The 20,031-nt window shown below is 37.8% G+C and overlaps 1 protein-coding gene across 2 annotated transcripts in view; it reads left to right on the plus strand.

Annotated features, from left to right (window-relative positions):
- The window catches only part of TTC39B (tetratricopeptide repeat domain 39B), a 103,729-nt gene that overhangs the window by 67,296 nt on the left and 16,402 nt on the right, over positions 1-20,031 (plus strand). For both annotated transcript variants that reach the window (XM_050942923.1, XM_050942925.1), the window contains 13 exons: positions 1,834-1,938; positions 5,702-5,833; positions 7,561-7,637; positions 10,078-10,145; positions 12,232-12,296; positions 12,441-12,546; positions 14,174-14,239; positions 16,131-16,239; positions 17,387-17,454; positions 17,549-17,608; positions 18,020-18,181; positions 19,036-19,127; positions 19,793-19,913. In XM_050942923.1, coding sequence (XP_050798880.1) covers positions 1,834-1,938; positions 5,702-5,833; positions 7,561-7,637; positions 10,078-10,145; positions 12,232-12,296; positions 12,441-12,546; positions 14,174-14,239; positions 16,131-16,239; positions 17,387-17,454; positions 17,549-17,608; positions 18,020-18,181; positions 19,036-19,127; positions 19,793-19,913 — 1,231 coding nt within the window. The remainder of the gene's footprint in view (positions 1-1,833; positions 1,939-5,701; positions 5,834-7,560; positions 7,638-10,077; positions 10,146-12,231; positions 12,297-12,440; positions 12,547-14,173; positions 14,240-16,130; positions 16,240-17,386; positions 17,455-17,548; positions 17,609-18,019; positions 18,182-19,035; positions 19,128-19,792; positions 19,914-20,031) is intronic.

Consider the following 20,031-nt stretch of genomic DNA (forward strand, 5'->3'; position numbering starts at 1 on the left):
GGCTTTGATTCTTGGAACAGGTGAATCAGAGGAGTACTTAGGCTAAAGTACTTATAAGTTATTTATACTATTTCTTATCTATTTGTTAGCTTAATTCACTCCTGTCAGTTCTCTGTATTTTAGTTTCTTTCGTAGATCTCTTAATTGTATTGGAGAATTATTAAATGTTCTACCAAATTATTAAATTTGAATTGAATAAGGTAAGTGCACACACATGAAGGGGATATTTATATAATAATAATTTCAGAGCCATATGGTAAATCATTTATCTTGTACCTTTTAACAACTTGATCTGTGCTCTCCCCATTAATCCATATCCCATGATTTATTCTAACATTCCAAATATTTGAACATCTTCAAATTGTAAATATTTTTTAAAACCTGTCAAAAAATTGTACGTTTCCTTCTTTTTTTCATAAACATAGAATTTCACTCTGAAAAATATAACGCTGGCCACACTGTTCTTGTAAATTTTTGCACATAGCTGGGGCTCAAAAACTATAACACTTGGATATCACACTGGATCCAAGGCCCAAAATAGATAGGAATTGGGCCTTTAAGCAGATATAGGTTTTATTTTTATAAATATATCTCTGTTTTAAACTGTCTTGTGACCTTCCAGTAAAAGAAATGGGAGATTTATATCAGCGGAAAGGGGAAACTTGCAACTTCCCAATGGGACCCATTACTTGGTTATAGCCCTAAAAGGGTATGGGATAAGACAATTAAAAACCATTAGATTCTTATCTATAGAAAAACTACTTTCATCCATTATTAGAGGTGAGTACATTTCCTTCCTTCACAGTTAGACTCGTGGTTAGTAAAGAAACCTGGATTTTCAGGCAGGGAGATACGTAAAAAAAAACCAAACATTTTACCCTTGTGTTCCCTTTGTCTTTCTCCTGATCCATACATTGTATGGCTATATTTATAACAGCTGCACAGTTTATGAGCACCAAGAAATCTCTCTTTTGAACTTCTCTGTAAGGTCCTCTTTTTCTGTTCATTGCTTGAATGTTAATCTCGCTGACATGATTGTTGCCTTCTCTTTTGCTTAACCTCTTTTACTCTGGTGAAGCCCCCATTGTAATGCCCAAACCTGGTGTCCTTACTCAGATCAAACTCCTTTAGACTTTGTCAGTTGATAGGGATTTCAGTCTGTCTAACACACACAAATCATACCTTCATAGACATAGCAGTCAATAGAGTGTATTGTATTTCTTCTGAGTTAGACTGCAAACTCTTCAGAGCTTAGACTAGTTAAGTATTTTGTGTACTTACAGTATTGTATAAATAGTAATTGATAGAAAGATTGCATTCCATGTTGACTGCTAATTCTAGGAAGGTATGAAATGTGTCATGGTAAACAGAGAAGATAATCATCAGCACCATTATAGTAAGAAAACAAACCCACATAATAAAAGCAATGACTGTTACAAATCTGTTTTGTTTCAGTTTTCTAAGAGTCAATTATTATAAATAAATTTAAAAAACACACAATAAAATACCTACCTACATGGCTTTTGGAATATATACTGTAAATCTAAAGGAAAGAAGCCATTAATTAGTTTCTGAAATTAACTAATTTCTATCCTTTGAATTATTTCTCATTTTAAAAAAAGGTTATAGGGATCTGGAAATGCAAATAGTTTTGCAGCATCTTAGATTCCTAACCAGCTGTTTAGGATGTAAAGTAACAAACTAAGCAGAAAAGATTAGGGAACAGTTGGGCTGTGATACAGTTTGTGTTTAGCTCTGAAAGCTGAGATTACTATTGAATACAGTTTCATATACTTACCCTTTCTCTTCTTTATATTTTTATGTTTTCATTAGGGCATCCAAGATGGATCTCAAGTGTGCGCTGGAAGAATGTTCAATGGCACTGAACTTATTTCTAAGTAATAAATTTTCTGAAGCCCTGGAATTACTTCGGCCATGGTGAGTTCGTTTCGTTTGTTGGAATTAATGTGGGCAGATATTGTAAGGTGTGCCATCTGGTTGCTGAGTACTAATCTAAGACCTCTGAATAAGTAGCTTTCATTACTTCCATTTTGTCTCTCTTGACCCAAGCAGTTCTGCATTGCTACCCCAGAGAGTATACTGTTTCTGTTTAAACATACTGAAGTCACAAACCCTGTCAGTCAGCCAATGGTCTTTGTTTTATTTTAGTTGTAATTCTAAGGCCTAAATCAAGTCCTTGCAAGTGCAGTGGAGGAAAGTTGTTTTTTTGTTTTTGGTTTGGTTTTTTTTTGAGCGGTGTGGGGGGAGAGAAGAGCAGAAATTCTGTCGTCTTGTATCTGCTACAAAAGGCTTGTTGCAAAATATGGCTGTTTTTCAAAAAATAGGCCAGGATAGAGGAATGCTGTGGAGTGCACTTTGATACTTCCCTAATGGAGGTATATGTGCTACCTGGCAGTTGGAGATTAGCTGCTTTTCTCCCTTTACAGCACAGAAATGTGCAGGATTTCGCGTTAACTCTAACTTTTGAAAAAGTTACTTTCCTTCTGGTTCTCCCTGCCACTTCCTCCCATCAAGAAAATCAGCTTGAAAGTGCAATTAATAAGGCTTAATTTAGTAGAAAGATTTTCTCTATTAAATAAATATATTCCTGTAGTATGATGTTTGACCACATGGGTCCTTCTTTAATGATAATAGGAAAAATCTTTGGACTAGAAAGGAATATTTGAAAGAAATGAGGGATGCCTTTGTTTAGATGTGAGTGAGGGCATCCATGTAAAATATAATTAAAGTTGGAACTGCTTTCTGTTTAAAGGATGATTCTTGAGTGCTCTAAAAACCTGAGTAAGCACGCAGATATCTTGAAATTTTCTGCACCCCATGAAGATATGGATAGGATTGGTGATCCAAATTTGGGGTCATCCTGAGATGGCAAAACCCAGCATTTTACAGAATCAACAAGTTCTTGTAAATTTTTGCACATAACTAGGGCTCAGCCCACGACTCTGTCCTCCAACTGATCTCAGTTGCTTGACATTTATCTTAGTTAGTGCATGGCACCCATTGCCCCTTTCGGGAAAGCAATGTTTAAAACTTTATTAAAAAAAGAGTTTCGCTCTCTAGAATGGTATGTGCCAAACACTCTCACCCCAAAATGATTGGATGTACATGTGTAGCAAGGCTATACAAGAGGGTTTGCTGGCAGCCAGTTGTCACAGTAATTTGGTGGTTCAGAGCAACATACTGTGGTCACTGAAGCTAAGTTGCCCCTTCACTGTAAATTTGAATCCTGTCCTTAGCAGAAATCGGAGATTGAACTGTATGCATATGTCAACAATTCTCTCTCTCAAGGGTTGTTTTGTTTTCTGGAAATGTGCCCTGCTAATTTGTACAACTAACAGGTACAGGTAACTGTTTTCTGAAAAATAATAAAATACACATGCTCTGTGCAGATATGAGTGATTCCTGGGCATGTTGCTACTTGAGTCCCTCTCCCATTCCGTCTCCCCGCAAGGAAGCCAGGTTCTGGGGGTGTTCTGGCTCTGTGGGAGAGAATCTGAGCCAATCTCCTTGTATGTGTGCCAGGATCTGGGGGAATCTGAACCCCACTTACCCCCTCCCCAGTGAGCTGAGAGGCTCCTGAAAGTGTCTCACTCTCCATCACTGCTTCTCTTCCCTGGGCCACTTCTCCATAGCCCTAGCATCCACTCAGCCCCTGTTTCAAGGCCTGCAGTCTGGCAGAGTTGGCCAGAGCTCCCACTTGCCTTGCTACCCTCCCCAGCAACCCTGCCCAGCACTGCTCTATCCAGGGTGCCGCTCCTTCTACCAGCAGACAGTCCTCCTCCCTTGCTGGTCAGGGGGAGACTCCCCTCTTCTCTGTGCTGCAGCCTTTATATAGGGCTCAGCCTGGCCTTGATTGGCTTCCCACAGGCCCTTTCTGATTGGCTGCCCACCTGCCCAGCCTCTCTAGCCTACTTTAACCTATTTTCTCCTGAAGTGGGATAGCCGCCCCACTACAGATACCAACACAGCCTTAACTGAGCCCTCTTTGAGCAATGCCCTAATATTCCTATACTTTCAGATAGTACACATTACTCAGGAAATAGGGTACATGATCACTATAGCACAGAATTTAATGTCCTTTCTTTGCTAAGTCAAATTTTTTGTTTAGGTGAGCTGTTCTGTACAGGAGCTACGTACACCTGTCCTACTCTTAAACAGTGAGCCAGCCCCACAGAAACTAACTTGCTATATATTACAACCTTTTCATCCCCTTTTACAGCCCCTTCATTCTTACCACAAAATTATATGTGACAATATACTTGAGTAAATCAAACATTAAACCCAGAGAGTACTCTCATATACCCCCTCACTGCTAATAATCTCCATTGCAAAGAGGTTCCTGTACAATGCTATTGATATAGCAGCACTCAGTGCTGAATTGAGGCATACTGGATCTCTCCAGTTATGCATACATCTCTTCCTTTTGCCCTCCCGTGTGTAATCAATGAGGCTCTCAGACCCCTCTCTTAGAGGAAGGGTCTCCCAGATATCACAATCTTAGCTCTGCCAAGCTTCTCCAAACTAATGCTTCTATTCAGTACGGCTATATTTAACACAATTATTGCAGGTAGAATGTATGCTAATAGTTCCTAGTGGCTATTGATGTGGATACAGCAGTGAAATGAGGACAGACACATGCATGGACTGCAACTTTTATTAAATTTTAACACAGGAGAGGGATGCTACCTGTCCATCACTCATACTTTACTTTCCTATACCAGGTATTTAATTGGTTCCAATGCAGGAGTTATACGGCTGCTTACCATATAACCCATAACTCCATAATGCAGGGTATGCTTTCCTTAGCCTTCCTCCAGGACTCAGCTCTCTCTTAGTCCTAGCACATACCCCTCCTCCACAAGGATCAGAGGGTGCATCAGGGTGGGGCCTGATGCACAAAGGCCACAAGGGCTCACCCTATCGCATGAGCCTAAAGCCCATCATCAACATCCCAGGTCTTTTACCTCTGGGAACCAGTCATTTGATTTTCTTAACTGCACTGGAAACTGGCTGCAGTTGTGACAAAGAAACACCACCCAGCACCTTAGTTAGGTACCATGTGCATTCCTACTTAACTTGCTGTGGCTTGAAGGTGCTGTGAGGAAGGCAAATAATTCCCTGGTCCTCTGCCATTTGACTCATGGGAGAAAAAATTCCTTTCTGATGCCCTAAATAGGTGATCTGTAGATCCTCAGCATCTGTCAGACTGGGTTCCCACTACTAGTTTGGGTGGGTAGGGTGGGCTGCTGGAACAGAGCCAAAAGAGGCTCCACATGGCCTCCACACTGAGCAAAATCTTGGGAGCTGAGGAATGCTGGCCAATCAATACCCTTCTGCCACAGCCAGCTGGTGGGTGCCAGAGACTCGCAAGGAAGGAGCTACCTATTATCCCCTTGCGAGTGTCTCCCTCCTTTGCTACTGGACTGTCCTCTTTCACTGCCCCATCAAGTTCCCCCACCAGTTGCTGCAGGTGGATGGCATTTGCCATCTCCAGATAGGCCAGAGTTAAAGTAGTGTTTACTGTGTATTTTCTGGTTTTCAGAAGTTGTTTTTGCTGGTTACACTGTTCTGGAACACCATTGGGCAAACATAACTCTACTTTTTGGTGCTGAAGAATATGGATGTATTTTTTTAATTTTTTAGTTTGGCTAAAATGCATAAGATTGTATGTTTGCCCTAGGTCTAAAAACAGCATGTACCATGCCCTTGGCTATAGCACTATTTTAGTTATGCAGGCTGCTATGACCTTCGAGCACCAGGATATCCAAATGGGGATTTCTACAATGAAGGAAGCTTTACACACCTGCCAAAGGTAAGCCTGAGTAATTTACATTTTGACAGATATTAAATACAATAGGCATTCATATGTGTCAAGTTTCTACTTTGTCAGCACCAAATCAGTACTTGACCATCATTCCAAAATGGAGCTTGCATGATGGGAGATTAAGTTGGGTAGGACAGAACAAAGCATATTATGGAACTAGGTATTGTGGTAGATCCTGAAGACTCAATTGAGATGAGGTATTTATTTGTAAACTCAAATGTTAATTAAGTGTCTGTCTAGCCATGTAGACAAGCAAATAGGCAGCTTCTACATACAGTTATAGTAATTCTGTATGCCATATGAGCATAGGATTTCATGCAACTCTTGTTTTTAGATTGTTTGAAAATACAGTATTCAGTGCTTTTCTTGGCGTCATTGTGGATATCCTGTCCTCTTGTATTGTGTTCAAATATTTTGAAAAATTAAGAGGTGACCGAACCTTCACCCAAAAATGAACCAACCTTTTTGGTCCTGAAATTTCAAACGTTTTGTTTGCTGTATAGTAACCATATGTGCACACTCTCCATCCAGTTAACCTATTTTGTGCTTTTCTTTGCTTCCTGGTTTTGACTGGAGGTGAGAGGACTGAAATAACCTGAGCAAAGCTGTCCTCTACTGGAATTTTTGCAAGGGAGGTGGATCTTGCAAAATATCTAGACAAGAGGTTGATACAGTTTCAGATTAAAATCTTCTGAATGTATGTTCTTTGCTGGCCCTACTGAGATATTGTGGCCCTATAGTTAGGGCATAGCACTAACAACCAAGAAATGTAGCCTCTATTTCTGCCTTTGCCATGGACTTGATTTGTCAACTTGGTGTGTGACAGTGTTTAATCCTCTCAGCAATAGGGAAAAGAAAACTGAGAGAAACATATCAGGTTTACATTTACATGTACAACAGCTATTTGCAAAACATCCAGTCTAGGGCTGCAGCTTCGCATCTTTGCCAAATTTAAAGGGCAAACCCACAGAAAGGCATGATGAGAAACGTGTTCCCATAAGAAGTCAGTCTTCATTGGGGAAAAACAGTAGGAAGCAAGAATTACTAAGGAAGGAGTCTGCTTTCTGTTGTGTATGTCAGCACTTTATATTATGCAAATAGTCCTTAATTTTCAAAGGTTCTCAGTTTGGGGTTCCTAGCTTTAGATACCTAATACCTGTTTTTCAAATGTGTTCAGTGTCCACCCCTCCAGCTGAATTCATTGGGGGCTACATGTGCTCAGCATGTTTGAAAATCAGGCCCCTATTGGTATCTCAGATTGGGCACTCAGAAACTGAGGCATGCAAAATTAAAATCTGTTTGTTGAAAATCTAGACCTTAACTACACCCTTCTCTATTACAACACCCTGACTCATCCCCAGAGCATTTTCCATTCTGTGCATTGAAGAAAGAGGCAGTCCTGTGGAAAAAAATGTGTATGATCATGTAATTAAAGACTGTGTCATAATGCATATACACCAAGGGTGGGGGGAGGGGAAGTAAGGTTGCATGGGCTTCTAGGTTTCTGTGTATGTCAAGAATGGGGATATATACTAAAACTGTAGTCCCTGTAGTAAGGACATGCCTTTTTTTAAAGAATGACTATAAATCTCTCTCTCTCTCTCTCTAAAGTTTGGGGGTGTTAGTAATTGCAATGTATTGAGATAAATGTGAATGCCTGTTGAAATTCACTTGTCCTATGTTGCTTTTTTCTCTCTCATGGCTGGCCAACATAGATTCAGGAAAAGAAGCACAGTGGTAGAGTCTTTGTCTAGTCTGGTTTCTAAACAGTCAATGGATCAGCTAAGTGAAGGTAAGAGAAATAAGAGGCATTTTCTGAAAACATATCTGAATAATGATTTTGTGAAAAACAACATACAGATAGATGCAGTTTTGTGATTTAAGTGACCTTCTAAATAAAGAAAAGATGTTATAGTGATGTTTCCCCCCTCGTATCCAAATACTGGGGACACCTCTAATAAAAAAAAGTTACTCAGTCAAGGTGGATATTTTGATGTACACATGTTCCTCTAATGCAGCATTTCACAAAATGGGGGGTGCTAATGATTATCCTGGAGAGGCCCTGGAGATGCATACATTGAGATGGATCTGCCTTTGACAATATATGGTAGGGTTGAAGGGGAAGTGATGAGTTTAATTTTCCTGGAGTGGGGGTCAGTTTCCAAAAATTTTGGAATAACATCTGATAATCTTCAAGGGTTATGAGTTGGAGTTCTTTATATATGTGTGTATTATCAGCAATTGTAATATTGTGTTTCTGTTGCTTTTCATCATCTCCAGAAGTAATGCCTTTGGAAGATGTTACTTCAGCAAATCATGTGATGGCCCTGGAAATGTTTAACTGCATGAACTGTAACAACTCTCTTAATTGCTTTATCTCACACAGCACAAACTTAATTTAAGCATTCTCCTTGGCTGAAAGCTGTGGCCCTCTGCTACAAAAGCTATATATGAAATAGCACAGTGATCCTCAAAACAGAAAGGAGTCAGGTTTTTTTTGCTGTTTTTTATGGATATTTGTATCCTGTCCTTTGCTGGTTGCTACAGGTTTTTCATAGAAGTAAATGACATGCAACTCAACTTGTACAGCTCGTTTTTCTGGTAGATGGTTTACATCTCAGCCTTTTAAATACATGTTATAGAAATTTTGTTGAATCAAATACCCCTGAACTTTCAGTAGGTTTGAGATTTACATCTGAAGTATGAATTTTGACTGTTAAGGGTAACAGATGGCCCTAAGTCTCCATAAACCAATAAAAAGTCCATGTTGAGTTTCATGCCTGGTGTATGTGTTTGAATATCACCAAAAGCCAAATTGTCACTTAATCTAAATAATAGTGTGTTGACTCAGTGTGTAGATTCAATACATTATTTAATTTTTCTCACTGTAATTGTGGTTTATATTCATAAATACCTAGTTTCTTGAAGTAGACCCTGTTTTGAGTTGTATGTTCCAAAGATTCAGCACATAATACAGCACTCACCATTTGATAGATGTTACCTTCATTTAAAATCCAGGCGGCCTTGTTTATTTCCCTGAACATATTAAAAATTGTATCATAAAAGGAGAAATTTATATTTGATCATAAATGTACAGGATTTACAAGGAATAGTATTTTAAAGAACAGTTCTGACTTATGAAATATTCTGAGCTTCTGACACTTTCACTTAGTGTTTTTGTAATTTTTGACTGTATAACTTTGCAGTATAATTAAAATATTGGGAATAGAGACAAATAGAGATTTATTATTTTTCATTTATATAATAAGTGGAGTACACATACTGCAGTGATGTATCTCTCTATTTGTTACCTTTCTAAGGAATCTACTACCATGGGATCTAAGTGCATGTGTAAGAATTTTGCTTCTTTCAATTTCAATACTTCTGTACTGTTTAAAATTATAGGAAATGTCTGTCTTGTAATCAGATTGTAGGTAACATAAGGGACTTCTAATTATTGAATCTTTCTTTATTCATGCCCACTTTTTTTTCCATTTAATAAGCTAGTTGATGTAGTGATGATGGGGAATCAGGCTCAAATGGTGATTGCTGGCAGACATTATATGTGAAAATGAACATGATGGTCTCTTAATTTTTAAGGATGCCATTTTTCTATAGCTCACTACTGCAGTACAAGTTGGCGATTGCCACACAGGGCAAGTTAATGCTGAAATAGTGGGGCAAGCCCCATCCCCCCTCCCCCAGAGTCTGTCCCTCCACCTGTGGGGTCCACTCAATCCCCTCTCTCCTCCAGCCTCCCCCCCCCAGTCCATCCTTTGGGCCCCTCAACCTCCTTCTCCTTCAGCACCCTGCCAGCCCACCCCAACTTCCAGTCTCTTGGAGAGAGTACAGGACTGTTTACTGAACAGTATCGAAAGCTATCGGATGAGAATGAACATACATACCTTGCAGAGGTGTCATACCATACCAGAACAACAAGTGATGTCTGAATACTATATGCTGGACTGAAGCCTAATCGGAAGGGGTCTAGATTGTTGGCTGAAGAGAGGTGACATAGAAGACTAATTTTAGCTAGCTTTTCATCTAATTTTCTTGACAGGTTTTTGAGTGGTTTGAAAGTTAACAACAAAACTAGTTATTTTGTTGTCAAAATTGTTTTAGTTCCATTGATTGACAAATACTGCATTTGAATGTAAACAAAAATACTATGTCTCCAATAAATAATTTAAGGCTTCCTTTGTTCCTTTTCTTTTTTCTTTCTTTTTTAATAGAGGAAATGCATGCAGAAATCTGTTATGCTGAATGTTTGCTACAGAAAGCAGCACTCACATTTGTACAGGTAATGTCTGTTCTTCACTTCAGATCTCTCTGTGAATGTGCAGGTTAGCAGAAAGTGCTAGTAATCATCCAACAAAAGCACTCCACTCACAAAAGATGTAATGTTTTGCACACATAAAAAAGGCTGTGCAATGAATAAATGTTTATTTAATAGGAAATAACTGAAAATGCAACATATGATATCCTACCCTACAATTTGTTTTCCATTTATATACATTGTTTAAAATACATCTGCTCACCCTAATCTCTTTGTCCTGTAGTCTAAGACGTGTTGTTGTTGTTCCAGTTCATGACACTGCTGCACCGTAGTTTAAGTATACACCAGACACTGGTCACTAGTTCATGAGCATCAGGAGGGTGGAAGATTCCTGTGATTCACCTATCCAACGGTCCATTGCTGTACATAGATGAAGCAGATGTGAACTTCCTTTCTGACTAGCACTATTTCAGCTGATGCTGATCACATAGCAGCATCACCTTTTTTGTTCTCTGGTTCACGTCACTGTCCACATAAGAGTTGAAACAGTGTTAGCCACCTTATAGGAATGCATTACAATCAGCTATTTGTGCTCACGTTGGGTTTATTGTGAGGCATGTAGCCTGAAACCAAGTGTCTTCACCAGCTGTGATTTGCATCAGTAGCCTACTAATACCCACCCTGAAGTGGTTTATTACTGTTAAAGAATGGCTCATAAATTTTACAAGCCTTTTGTAAAAACCACTTGTAGGTGAGTTTGTGAAAACCTAATCTATCTTTCCATAATGAAAAGCAGTTCCTAGTAAAATGAAGAGAAAATAATAGGGGCGAGGTTGTAAAATATTGAGGAGTGGGTAGGTGCAGTGCTCGTTTTTGTTTTTTAATGTCATCTGTCTATTTGGACCCCTGCCCTTCTTCGAAAGCTCAGCAGCTATTTCAGAAGCAATTTTTTCACCCGCAAGCCAACATTAATTAGCATTGTTTAATATAAATTAGTTTGTTCCACTGTAGTGTTTGCACTAGAAAAATGAGTTAAATTGGCTGAAAGAGCCACACCCTTTAAGGAGAGGGAGCAATTTAAAACTCTCACTTTTTCTTCTTCAGCCTATTCTCCTCATTTCCCCCAACTCCAGTGCAATTACTCATGTGTAAAATTAAGCATGTGCCTAAATGTTTGCAGGCTCAAGGTCTTAAAATAAATATTAATTAAGGAGAAAAAAATCAAACTAAAACAAAACACCCAGCAACCCATCAATGGATTTAACTGAAGAGAGAATCTTTAAAAGCTAAACGAATTTGGATGTTAAGCCTTTGTAGAATGAAATTTTTCTGTGGGAAAATTCAAAATAAAAAAGCAGGTATAGTTAAATTTCTATAGAAAGTAACATATAATGTGAATATCTGTTGTTTGCTGTCCTACAGCAACCCAAGGCAAGTTGGAGTTGGTACTGATCAACGCGTGGAATTCATCTGGTTAGGGGACACTGTAGGATGTCATCTGTACTGTTCTCTACTCATGTATACATATTTCAGAATGCACACTTTAGAAACTCTTTCTAGAAAGTTCCTATAGCACCATTTGGTGGAGAATTGCTTATTTCATTCAATCTGTTGCTGAAGAGCTTTCTTCTCTCTTAGCCCTATTTTTTGTTGATTTTTCACTTCTTTTTAACTTGTTTTATTTAAAGCATGTCATTAAAAATACACAGAAGAATGTCTCCTGGACAATTCAGCATATACCATATAATAATTTATAAGACTAAAGTTAATTACTGTAAAAATATTTTTCTATTTGTTACATTTTATATACACTTCTACTCTGATATAACGCTGTCTTAGGGAGCCCAAATATCTTGCTGTGTTATAGGTGAAACTGCATTATATCAAACTTGCTATGAGCCACTGGAGTGTGCAGTCCTGCCCCCCTGGAGCGCTGCTTTCCGCGTTATATCCAAATTTGTGTTATAACAGGGTAGAGGTGTATTTATTAGAGTCATGATCAAAAGAAAGATTTAGTTAAAAGGAATTAATTTCTTAGAAATATGTTATGCACAACTTCATAAAGGGAAACAAATTGCACATTTTTGCACACAAAAATTGTTTTTTCCAGGATGAAAATATGATCAACTTTATCAAAGGTGGCCTCAAAATTAGGACAAGTTACCAAATATACAAGTAAGTTGTTACAGTATATGTGGTCACATTTAGCCCTGGGGTAAGCATATGCCATATTGTTAAAAAAAAAAAAAATCACATTGCTCTAATTTTTGTTGTCATCACCTCTAACTTGTATTTTCTTTTTCCTCTCTGAATTAAAAGAGAATGCCATCAGGTGCTACAGATGACTCAGGGCAACAAAAATAAGAATGAAACCTACCATCAGTTTGAAGGAGGAGTAAAACTTGGAATAGGAGCATTCAATTTGGTATGTTTTTAGTTTTTCAACCTATAAAGAGACTATTAGGTAGAATCTAATTTACTGGAGTTTATATGGACATAATGGTCTATATTAGGTTATTTACTTTACAGAAATGAAAGTTTAGTCTATAAAGTGCCATCACTTTAGAAATGAGACAGTCTTGTAGTGCAGAGTGGGAAGATTCTGCAAGCTCATGTGATGACCTTGTGGAACCTTTATTTAAAGTGGCAGTAGAAGTGGTGACTTCTTGCATGCCTGCTATTTTTTTTTTTTTTTTTTACAACTTCCTAATCTATTTTTTTAAAAACTTATTGAACATAGAAACTCCTGTGTCTGCATTGTGTGCTGAAGTTACTGTCAAAGAAAAAATACTATTTCTAACAATATATAAAAGCAATATACCTCAGCCATCACTAGATAAGCTAGTATGGACATCTGTATTTTAATACTTTTATTGTTGTAACCTGTCCTTACGTGCCCTCCTTTTGCAGCAGTGACATATTAGGGAATTTCTACGGCCTGAGTTAATCAGGAGGTCAAACTAAATGATCACAATGGTCCCTTCTGGCCTTACAGTCTATAAATCTAGGTGTCTGCGCTAGTAATTTATTTCAAATTTTTGATCATTGCATTACCACCCATGGTAATAACAGTGAGAATACTAGTGTAGACTAGTTGCTCTCATGCTAATCACTATGTCATTTAATACTATTTAAAGCAGTATTAAACAGCATAGTCCTAAAATACCAGCAGCTGGTGACAGCCTGATTATACTAGCATTCCTTGTTGTTACCATCAGTGGAGGTTTCCCAGTAGGAAACTTGAAGGGATAAAAAGTCTAATCTAGACAAACAGACCAATTATAAACTGAACTGATCCTTTCCAGCACTGGCCTTCAACCAGACCTTCCTTTGATATATTTACTAAAAAGTTGTTTGCTAACTTTAAAAGTTTTCCATTGTGTTCCATATGGGGCAAAGATAGATAAAAAGGAAGTGAGTGTGTGTGTGTGTGTGTATATTTATGAACATAATGAAAAGTTATGCTTACCTGCAGTGTTCTTTTTGTACAACTAGTTCCACCCTTACAAAATAGGCACAAAGAGAACTTTCCAAGGTGACAGTATTAAATCATCTGATTGGGAATGTTTTTTAAAGGAGGAATGAAAAAAGGAATATTTAGATGCTGGTGCTACGACAATAGAAATAATAATATAGGCACTATAGGCCATATAAAAATATTTCCCTGTCACCCAAAATAACACACAATTTATTGGCACTGCTAATCAGCCTGAAATAAGAAGTCATCATCTTGAGAAAGCACGGAGGTGTAGTGCAGTCTTGTGCCTTCCATGATGCAAGACCAAGTGGGAGCTGAAATGATGTCACACATATAAAGTGGTTGCACAATACCTGATCATGCATGTATACTTCAAGATTTTTTTAAAAGTGTAATTATATTTGTATTTTGATATTTTTCACTTTTTAGTGCTAATTAAAATGGCATTTGGTGCTACTTACATTGGTTGTAGATTTATAGCAGTTTTTAGAATTTGTTTTCTTTTGAATGTTGCACATAAGGTTTGTATATCTGATTACACTCTCATTTTCTTTCTCTTTGTTTGATATTGCAGATGCTGTCCCTTTTACCAGGAAGGATTCTCCGACTTCTAGAATTTATTGGGTTTTCTGGCAATAGGGTATTAAATTTGTTTTTAAAATATCAGTGCTTTCTCTGATGGAATGTGGAGGGGTTTAATTTTAAATATATAAAGTGAAAGGTTCAGTACATTTATGTCAGCTTTTTTACATTTGGTCTTTTAAATGCCCATCAAAAATATTAATGATAGGTAAAAATTGTTCCTGAGCAAATGATGGTGCATAAGATCCACCACTCCAGGACTAGCCCTGGGAGTACCTTTGGAGGGACAGTTTCCTTCCTACTTCCCCATGGCCCTCAAGGAGAGGGTAGTAATTTTCTGCTGGTCTAAACCAGCAGCAAATTCATACATTCTCCACACCAGCCATTAGAAGTGTAGCCCAGGCCCTATCTATTTCCCACCCCCTCCTGCTCTGAGAGGAAGGATTTGTGAGTGCACGATACTACCTTACTCATGTGTGCCCAATCCCAAGAGTATGGGGCCTACTCAGAGGCATAAGGAGGGTTCATAATCCTCCTTTCCCCCCGAGGTGGGGAGAGTACTCTAAGTCTTCATCTAGCTCTTTATGTACATATCCTCTCCTCATGTACATTCTTTTTAAAACTCCCTTCTGCCTTGCTACCTACAATAAAGGAGTTAAATAAACAATATAAAAATTAATGTTAGGTAGCTAAATTTCAAGATGTGCATGGGACACAACTGAGTCACTGTAGGATCATATTACTGTTACCTTTCCCACAGCTATTGCTTGTCATATGTAAAATGAGACTGTAAGCTATTCATGACCGGGTAATTGTTTTTTACAACAACAGATAAAAAGACAAAGTACACCCTAGGGTCCTATCAGAATAATAATAATAATTAATAATCCAGAAGGAATCAAAGCTGAACCCTTTTGAGAGATTATCATCACAACTTGTTAAGCTACAGAACCAATTTAGGCTCTGTACCAAGCATCTGAACATTAGACCTTGTTTCATACAAACACCTGTTGAAAAAGCAAAATTGTTCAACTCAAATTTGTGCACATGGATGCTGAACTTCATAGTCTAAGAGCCTTTATTGTACGGAGAAGCTCTGAGCTAGCCTGACTGCTCCCAAAGAGAGTCGAGCAGGCATGGCATGGGCAGGGAGCAGCTGCTCAGACGCTTCACAGTCGGAAGCTGTGGAAACTGCGGGTGGGCCAGAGACTTCATATAAATGAGCTTCCTACCTCCCTGACAGGGTCTCCATGGATTATAATACTTCTCTTCAGCATTCACAGGACCCTGGGAGCTGCTGCAAATGGGGCATAGAAGTGGGGATGGGATCTATCGGGGTAGCAGCTCAGTGAGGGTCTCCCAAATTATTAGCTGATGATGAAGGAGAGTTGAGTATTTCAGGGGTCTGTGGAGGATTTGCTGCAAAAGGGTGAAGAGGAGGAGGGTCCCTACCTGAGTGTCAATGAGAAAGGTGAACATGAGTGGAAGGTTTCTGTCTAGCGATAGAGGTGAGAACCAGGAGTATTTCATTGTGTGTTGGATTCCTGTCTGAGTGCATATGGGGTACAGGTGTGAAGGGGAATTTTGGGAAGGTCCCAGTCAGTGGATAGGGCTGAGAAGGGAAAAGGACACTTGGGGCTTGATCCTGCAAGGTGCTGAGTGCTCTGTTCCCATTCTGCTAGTGGATTTCAGCACATTCTTAAATTTAAGAAGGGGACTAGTCCCATTGATTAATCCCATTGCTCTTCCCAGGTTCTACTCTGGAAGAGTGGGTCATTCAGGATTTGGGCCAGGTAATAAATTAGGAGATCAGTATACCTAAAAGGAAAAATGAAGAAATGATTGAAATTTCTGTTAACATTTGACTGCTTAAAATTATAGCATTTTTATTAAATTACCACCTTAATCTATTCAATAGCTAAGTCTCTACATATTTATGATTCCTATAGAAATTGGGCCTCCATCAGCTGCAGGAAGGTGCTTCTGGTAGCAGTTTGAGGGCCATACTGTGTACTTTTACCCTGCTGGTATATCATACTTACGTCTCTTTAATCCTTGGTAAGAACTGGAATATATTATTCCTGGATAATGTGACATTGTGAATATATTATGAAATGTGAAATATTTCATATTCTTTTGTAAATTTCTATTGACCTACTGTTCAGAAAAAAAATGAAATATAGGGATTATTAAATTTATATTAGGACATTATGTAATTTAATGCTGAAAATATTGAAAAATGACTAGGGGAACAAATATGTACTACTATATTAAACATTTATTTATCTGCTTGCCTCTTCCCCTGTGTGTGTGTGTGTGTGTGTGTGCACATATATATATATATATATATATATATATATATATATATATATATATATATATATATATATATACGTATCTGTGTGTTTGTGTATACAGATACATGTGTATACACACACACACACACACACACACACACACACACACACACACACACTTTTGTCTGTTTATAGGCCTCCCTAGTTCTGAAGGGAGAAGACAGGAGGGATGGAGAGAAAGAAACACAAAGATGATCACCTTTTATTTTTATTTGCTCCCCCCATCTCCCATGAAGTATATCGTCAAGCTCATACCAGTCAAACACACACATTTCACAAAGATTGCTGGGGCATACAAGCCAGATAGATGCTGAACCAAAAGGCAGAGCCTAATGAGACCATAGACAGGGAATTTGGGATCGTACTCTAGTTAGAAGGTCAGGAATGTCTGTGGTATGAAGCCCTTGGAAGTTCAGGCACCTATAAAATTGCTCAGGTCACTTAGGCTTAAAGTCAAGATTAAGTTTACCTGTGCTCCTGATGTATATTTGCATCTTTTAATTTGTGAATATTCCTGCCATTTTTCTGGACTTGTCAGGAAATTTAGAAATTTGTCATTTCGCCCCAGTACCATCTACTGTTGATTATTGAGATGAAAATTAGGAAGTGAGGGGAATGAGGAAGTTTTTGTACCAGGGCATTTATTACCCTAAAGGCTATCCATCGTTCCAGGATGTGATTTCGTTTTTTAATGAAACTCAATATTATAAAATAATTTAAGTTTCCCCTTTTATATAGATGAAGACTGTTCACTAATCTTCTACTCAAACTGTAATGTAATTTGGAGATTAATCTGTAAAAATCTGCTTTGTTCTGGTGAGACTGAGGTTCTTTTGTGATGATTGTAGGTATAGGGGAAGCCAATCTTCAGGAAGCAGAGACTCTTCTTGAACCCTACCTCCAGAAGTTTCCAAATGTGCGTACTCTTGATAAATTTTACAAAAACAAGTAATAAATACGCCCATGATTAAAGTAGGGATTATTTATTTGCTTTTTCTTTTCCTGTCAAGGGTTCCATCATTTTGTTTTATGATGCCAGAATAGATATACTGAAAGGAAATTTTGAAAAGGTAATGAATTGTTATTCATTTATTATTAATTTTTTATTTTCATAGTTCTTGATTTGTGTACTGTGTAACACTTCAGGACAGATTCAGTGCTTGCCTTGCTCAATTTAGGAGTCCCATTGATTTTAATTGGACAGATCTCTGGTTTTCTCTCCATTTGGGTTTGGGAAATGATGATATAGTAGAGTTTACTCCAGCCCTTAAGGTGGAACAGTTTCACAGTCTGGGTGATGAATTAATTTGCCCTGCCTTGGTGAATTTCTCCAGTACCTAGCCCATTTATTTGCCCAAGGTGCTGGGGAGAGGCTTTGGCTCATTAGTTAGCTAAGTAGCCATAGTTCTCATGTTGTATTGTAATTAGTAAAATTATCATTTTCCTCTGTCATTATTCTGTTTTACTGAAATGAACTGTAGGCACAGTCAAAATTCCAAGAATGCATTGCTGCTCAGCAAGAGTGGAAACAGATTCATCACCTCTGTTATTGGGAACTGATGTGGTGCTATTCGTTCCAGCAGAACTGGCTTCAAGCGTATCGATATGCAGACCTGCTCTGCAAAGAGAGCAGGTGGTCTAAGGTAATTGGGCATGTGGACATTATGATGATATGGCAGTAGCCACTCCGTAGTTAAGGGTGCATTTCAGTTTCCATAATGAGCCCAATTTAAATTCATAAAGAAAAGAATATTGGCCTTAATAATGTAAGTTCAGTCTGTGATGGAAATAGAATTTTGCTCTCAAAGTTAAAGTAAACTAGTAAACAATGAGTTTGTGGATTTCAACACCATATAAATTGAGATGTTCACCAGAGTCCAAAAAAAGAAAGGAGGAGAGAGGGAAAAACAAAGTTTACTGGATTAATTTAATCAAAATCTAATGTACAAGAACAAACGTTAGTTGATTAAACTCCTATTTTAAAAGTTACTAAAAAGTTAATCAAATAGTACCATCTGAACAGCTCGTCAGCTTCAATTAGCTTAAAATAAGAAGCTCTTTCCAGTGAAGTTTCTTCGGCAGACAACGTGCTAGGAAATCGGTTCATGATGGTATGTTTATAGATGGGCCTAACAAAACCTTGAATCAAAACACCCCCAAACCATGGAATAGACTGGTCTGTCATCTCTGGAGTGAGTCTTTTCTCTTCAACTTAATACATAATACCTAATAAAATCTACATATTTAAAAGAATAAACTCTCTCAAAATATTTTATTTTAATTTGTCAATGTTAATAGTTGATGAATTTGATAAAAATGGAATTTGGTATAAACCTCAAGAAAAAGGAAATCTGAGGGGGGTGGGGATTATTTACAATTGTTCACCTGCCTCACTGCTGAAGGAAGGATACCATGCTCAATAAACCAGTGCTCTGATCTAATATTGTAAATCATATACTAATATAATGTTGTGGTGGGATTTGTTTGTTTTGGGTAGGCAATATATGTATTCCAGAAAGCTGCAATTTTGTGTATGCTTCCAGATGAGGATGTGAAAACAACTGGAGAAGATATTGTGTCTTTGTTCAGGTAAACTTTTATATTCTTACTAAAATGGGTAGAGCAGATGAGCATATATAGCAACACTGAGTGCCATACTGCGATCCTACATGGATTCTCATTGTTAAGGTGTGGAAGGCCTAGAGAACCAGTGACAAGGCTGAAGCTCTGGGCTAATGTATTATTATGGGCTTAATCGGGATTCATTTATTTGGGAAATCAGTTTAACTGGAACACCTTCTGAGGAACTGATTTTTCTCAAACAGAGTAAATACCAATGACAGCTGCATAATCGGGATGATATTAGCAAACATTTAACCAGCATCTGTTGGTTAAGTGGTGGTAAACTTATAACTTTTAACACAAAAGTTAGCAAATCTAATGAAAAGAAGTAGAGGTCAACTAAAGATTAAATGAAGAGATTATCACTCTTGTTTTTGCATTTTCATTTACATATGTTTTATTTTGTTTAATTTATGTTTTATAACTTTTTTTTTTAATGTTGCTTTCTAGGTGAGAGGCTTTTACCATAATAATCCTGGTCATTGGCTGGGAACCACTTGTAAAAGGCACAGGAAACAAGAGATCTTAGGAAGAGAAACTACTTCATGTCTTGAATTGGAGTGTTTCTATTTTATAAATAGAGAAACATTATAATTATTACCTTGTTTATTATCTATTTTTTCCCCATACAGACAAGTGGATGGTCTAAGACAAAGAATTGCAGGAAAATCTATCCCAACAGAAAAGTTAGCAGTGAGGAAAGCTCGACGTTATAATGGTGCTCAGCCAGTGAAGCTTATACTACCTGCCCTGGTATTGAAAGCTGCCTTCTTTCAGTTCGGATTAAATAACAAAATAAGTACTTATATCAAATAGGAAAAAGAACAAACTTTCAGGAAAATATGTTGTTTTGCAGTGTTAAAAAATTCTG

Source organism: Gopherus flavomarginatus, chromosome 3 (assembly GCF_025201925.1).
Source record: "Gopherus flavomarginatus isolate rGopFla2 chromosome 3, rGopFla2.mat.asm, whole genome shotgun sequence".
NCBI lineage: Eukaryota > Metazoa > Chordata > Testudines > Testudinidae > Gopherus > Gopherus flavomarginatus.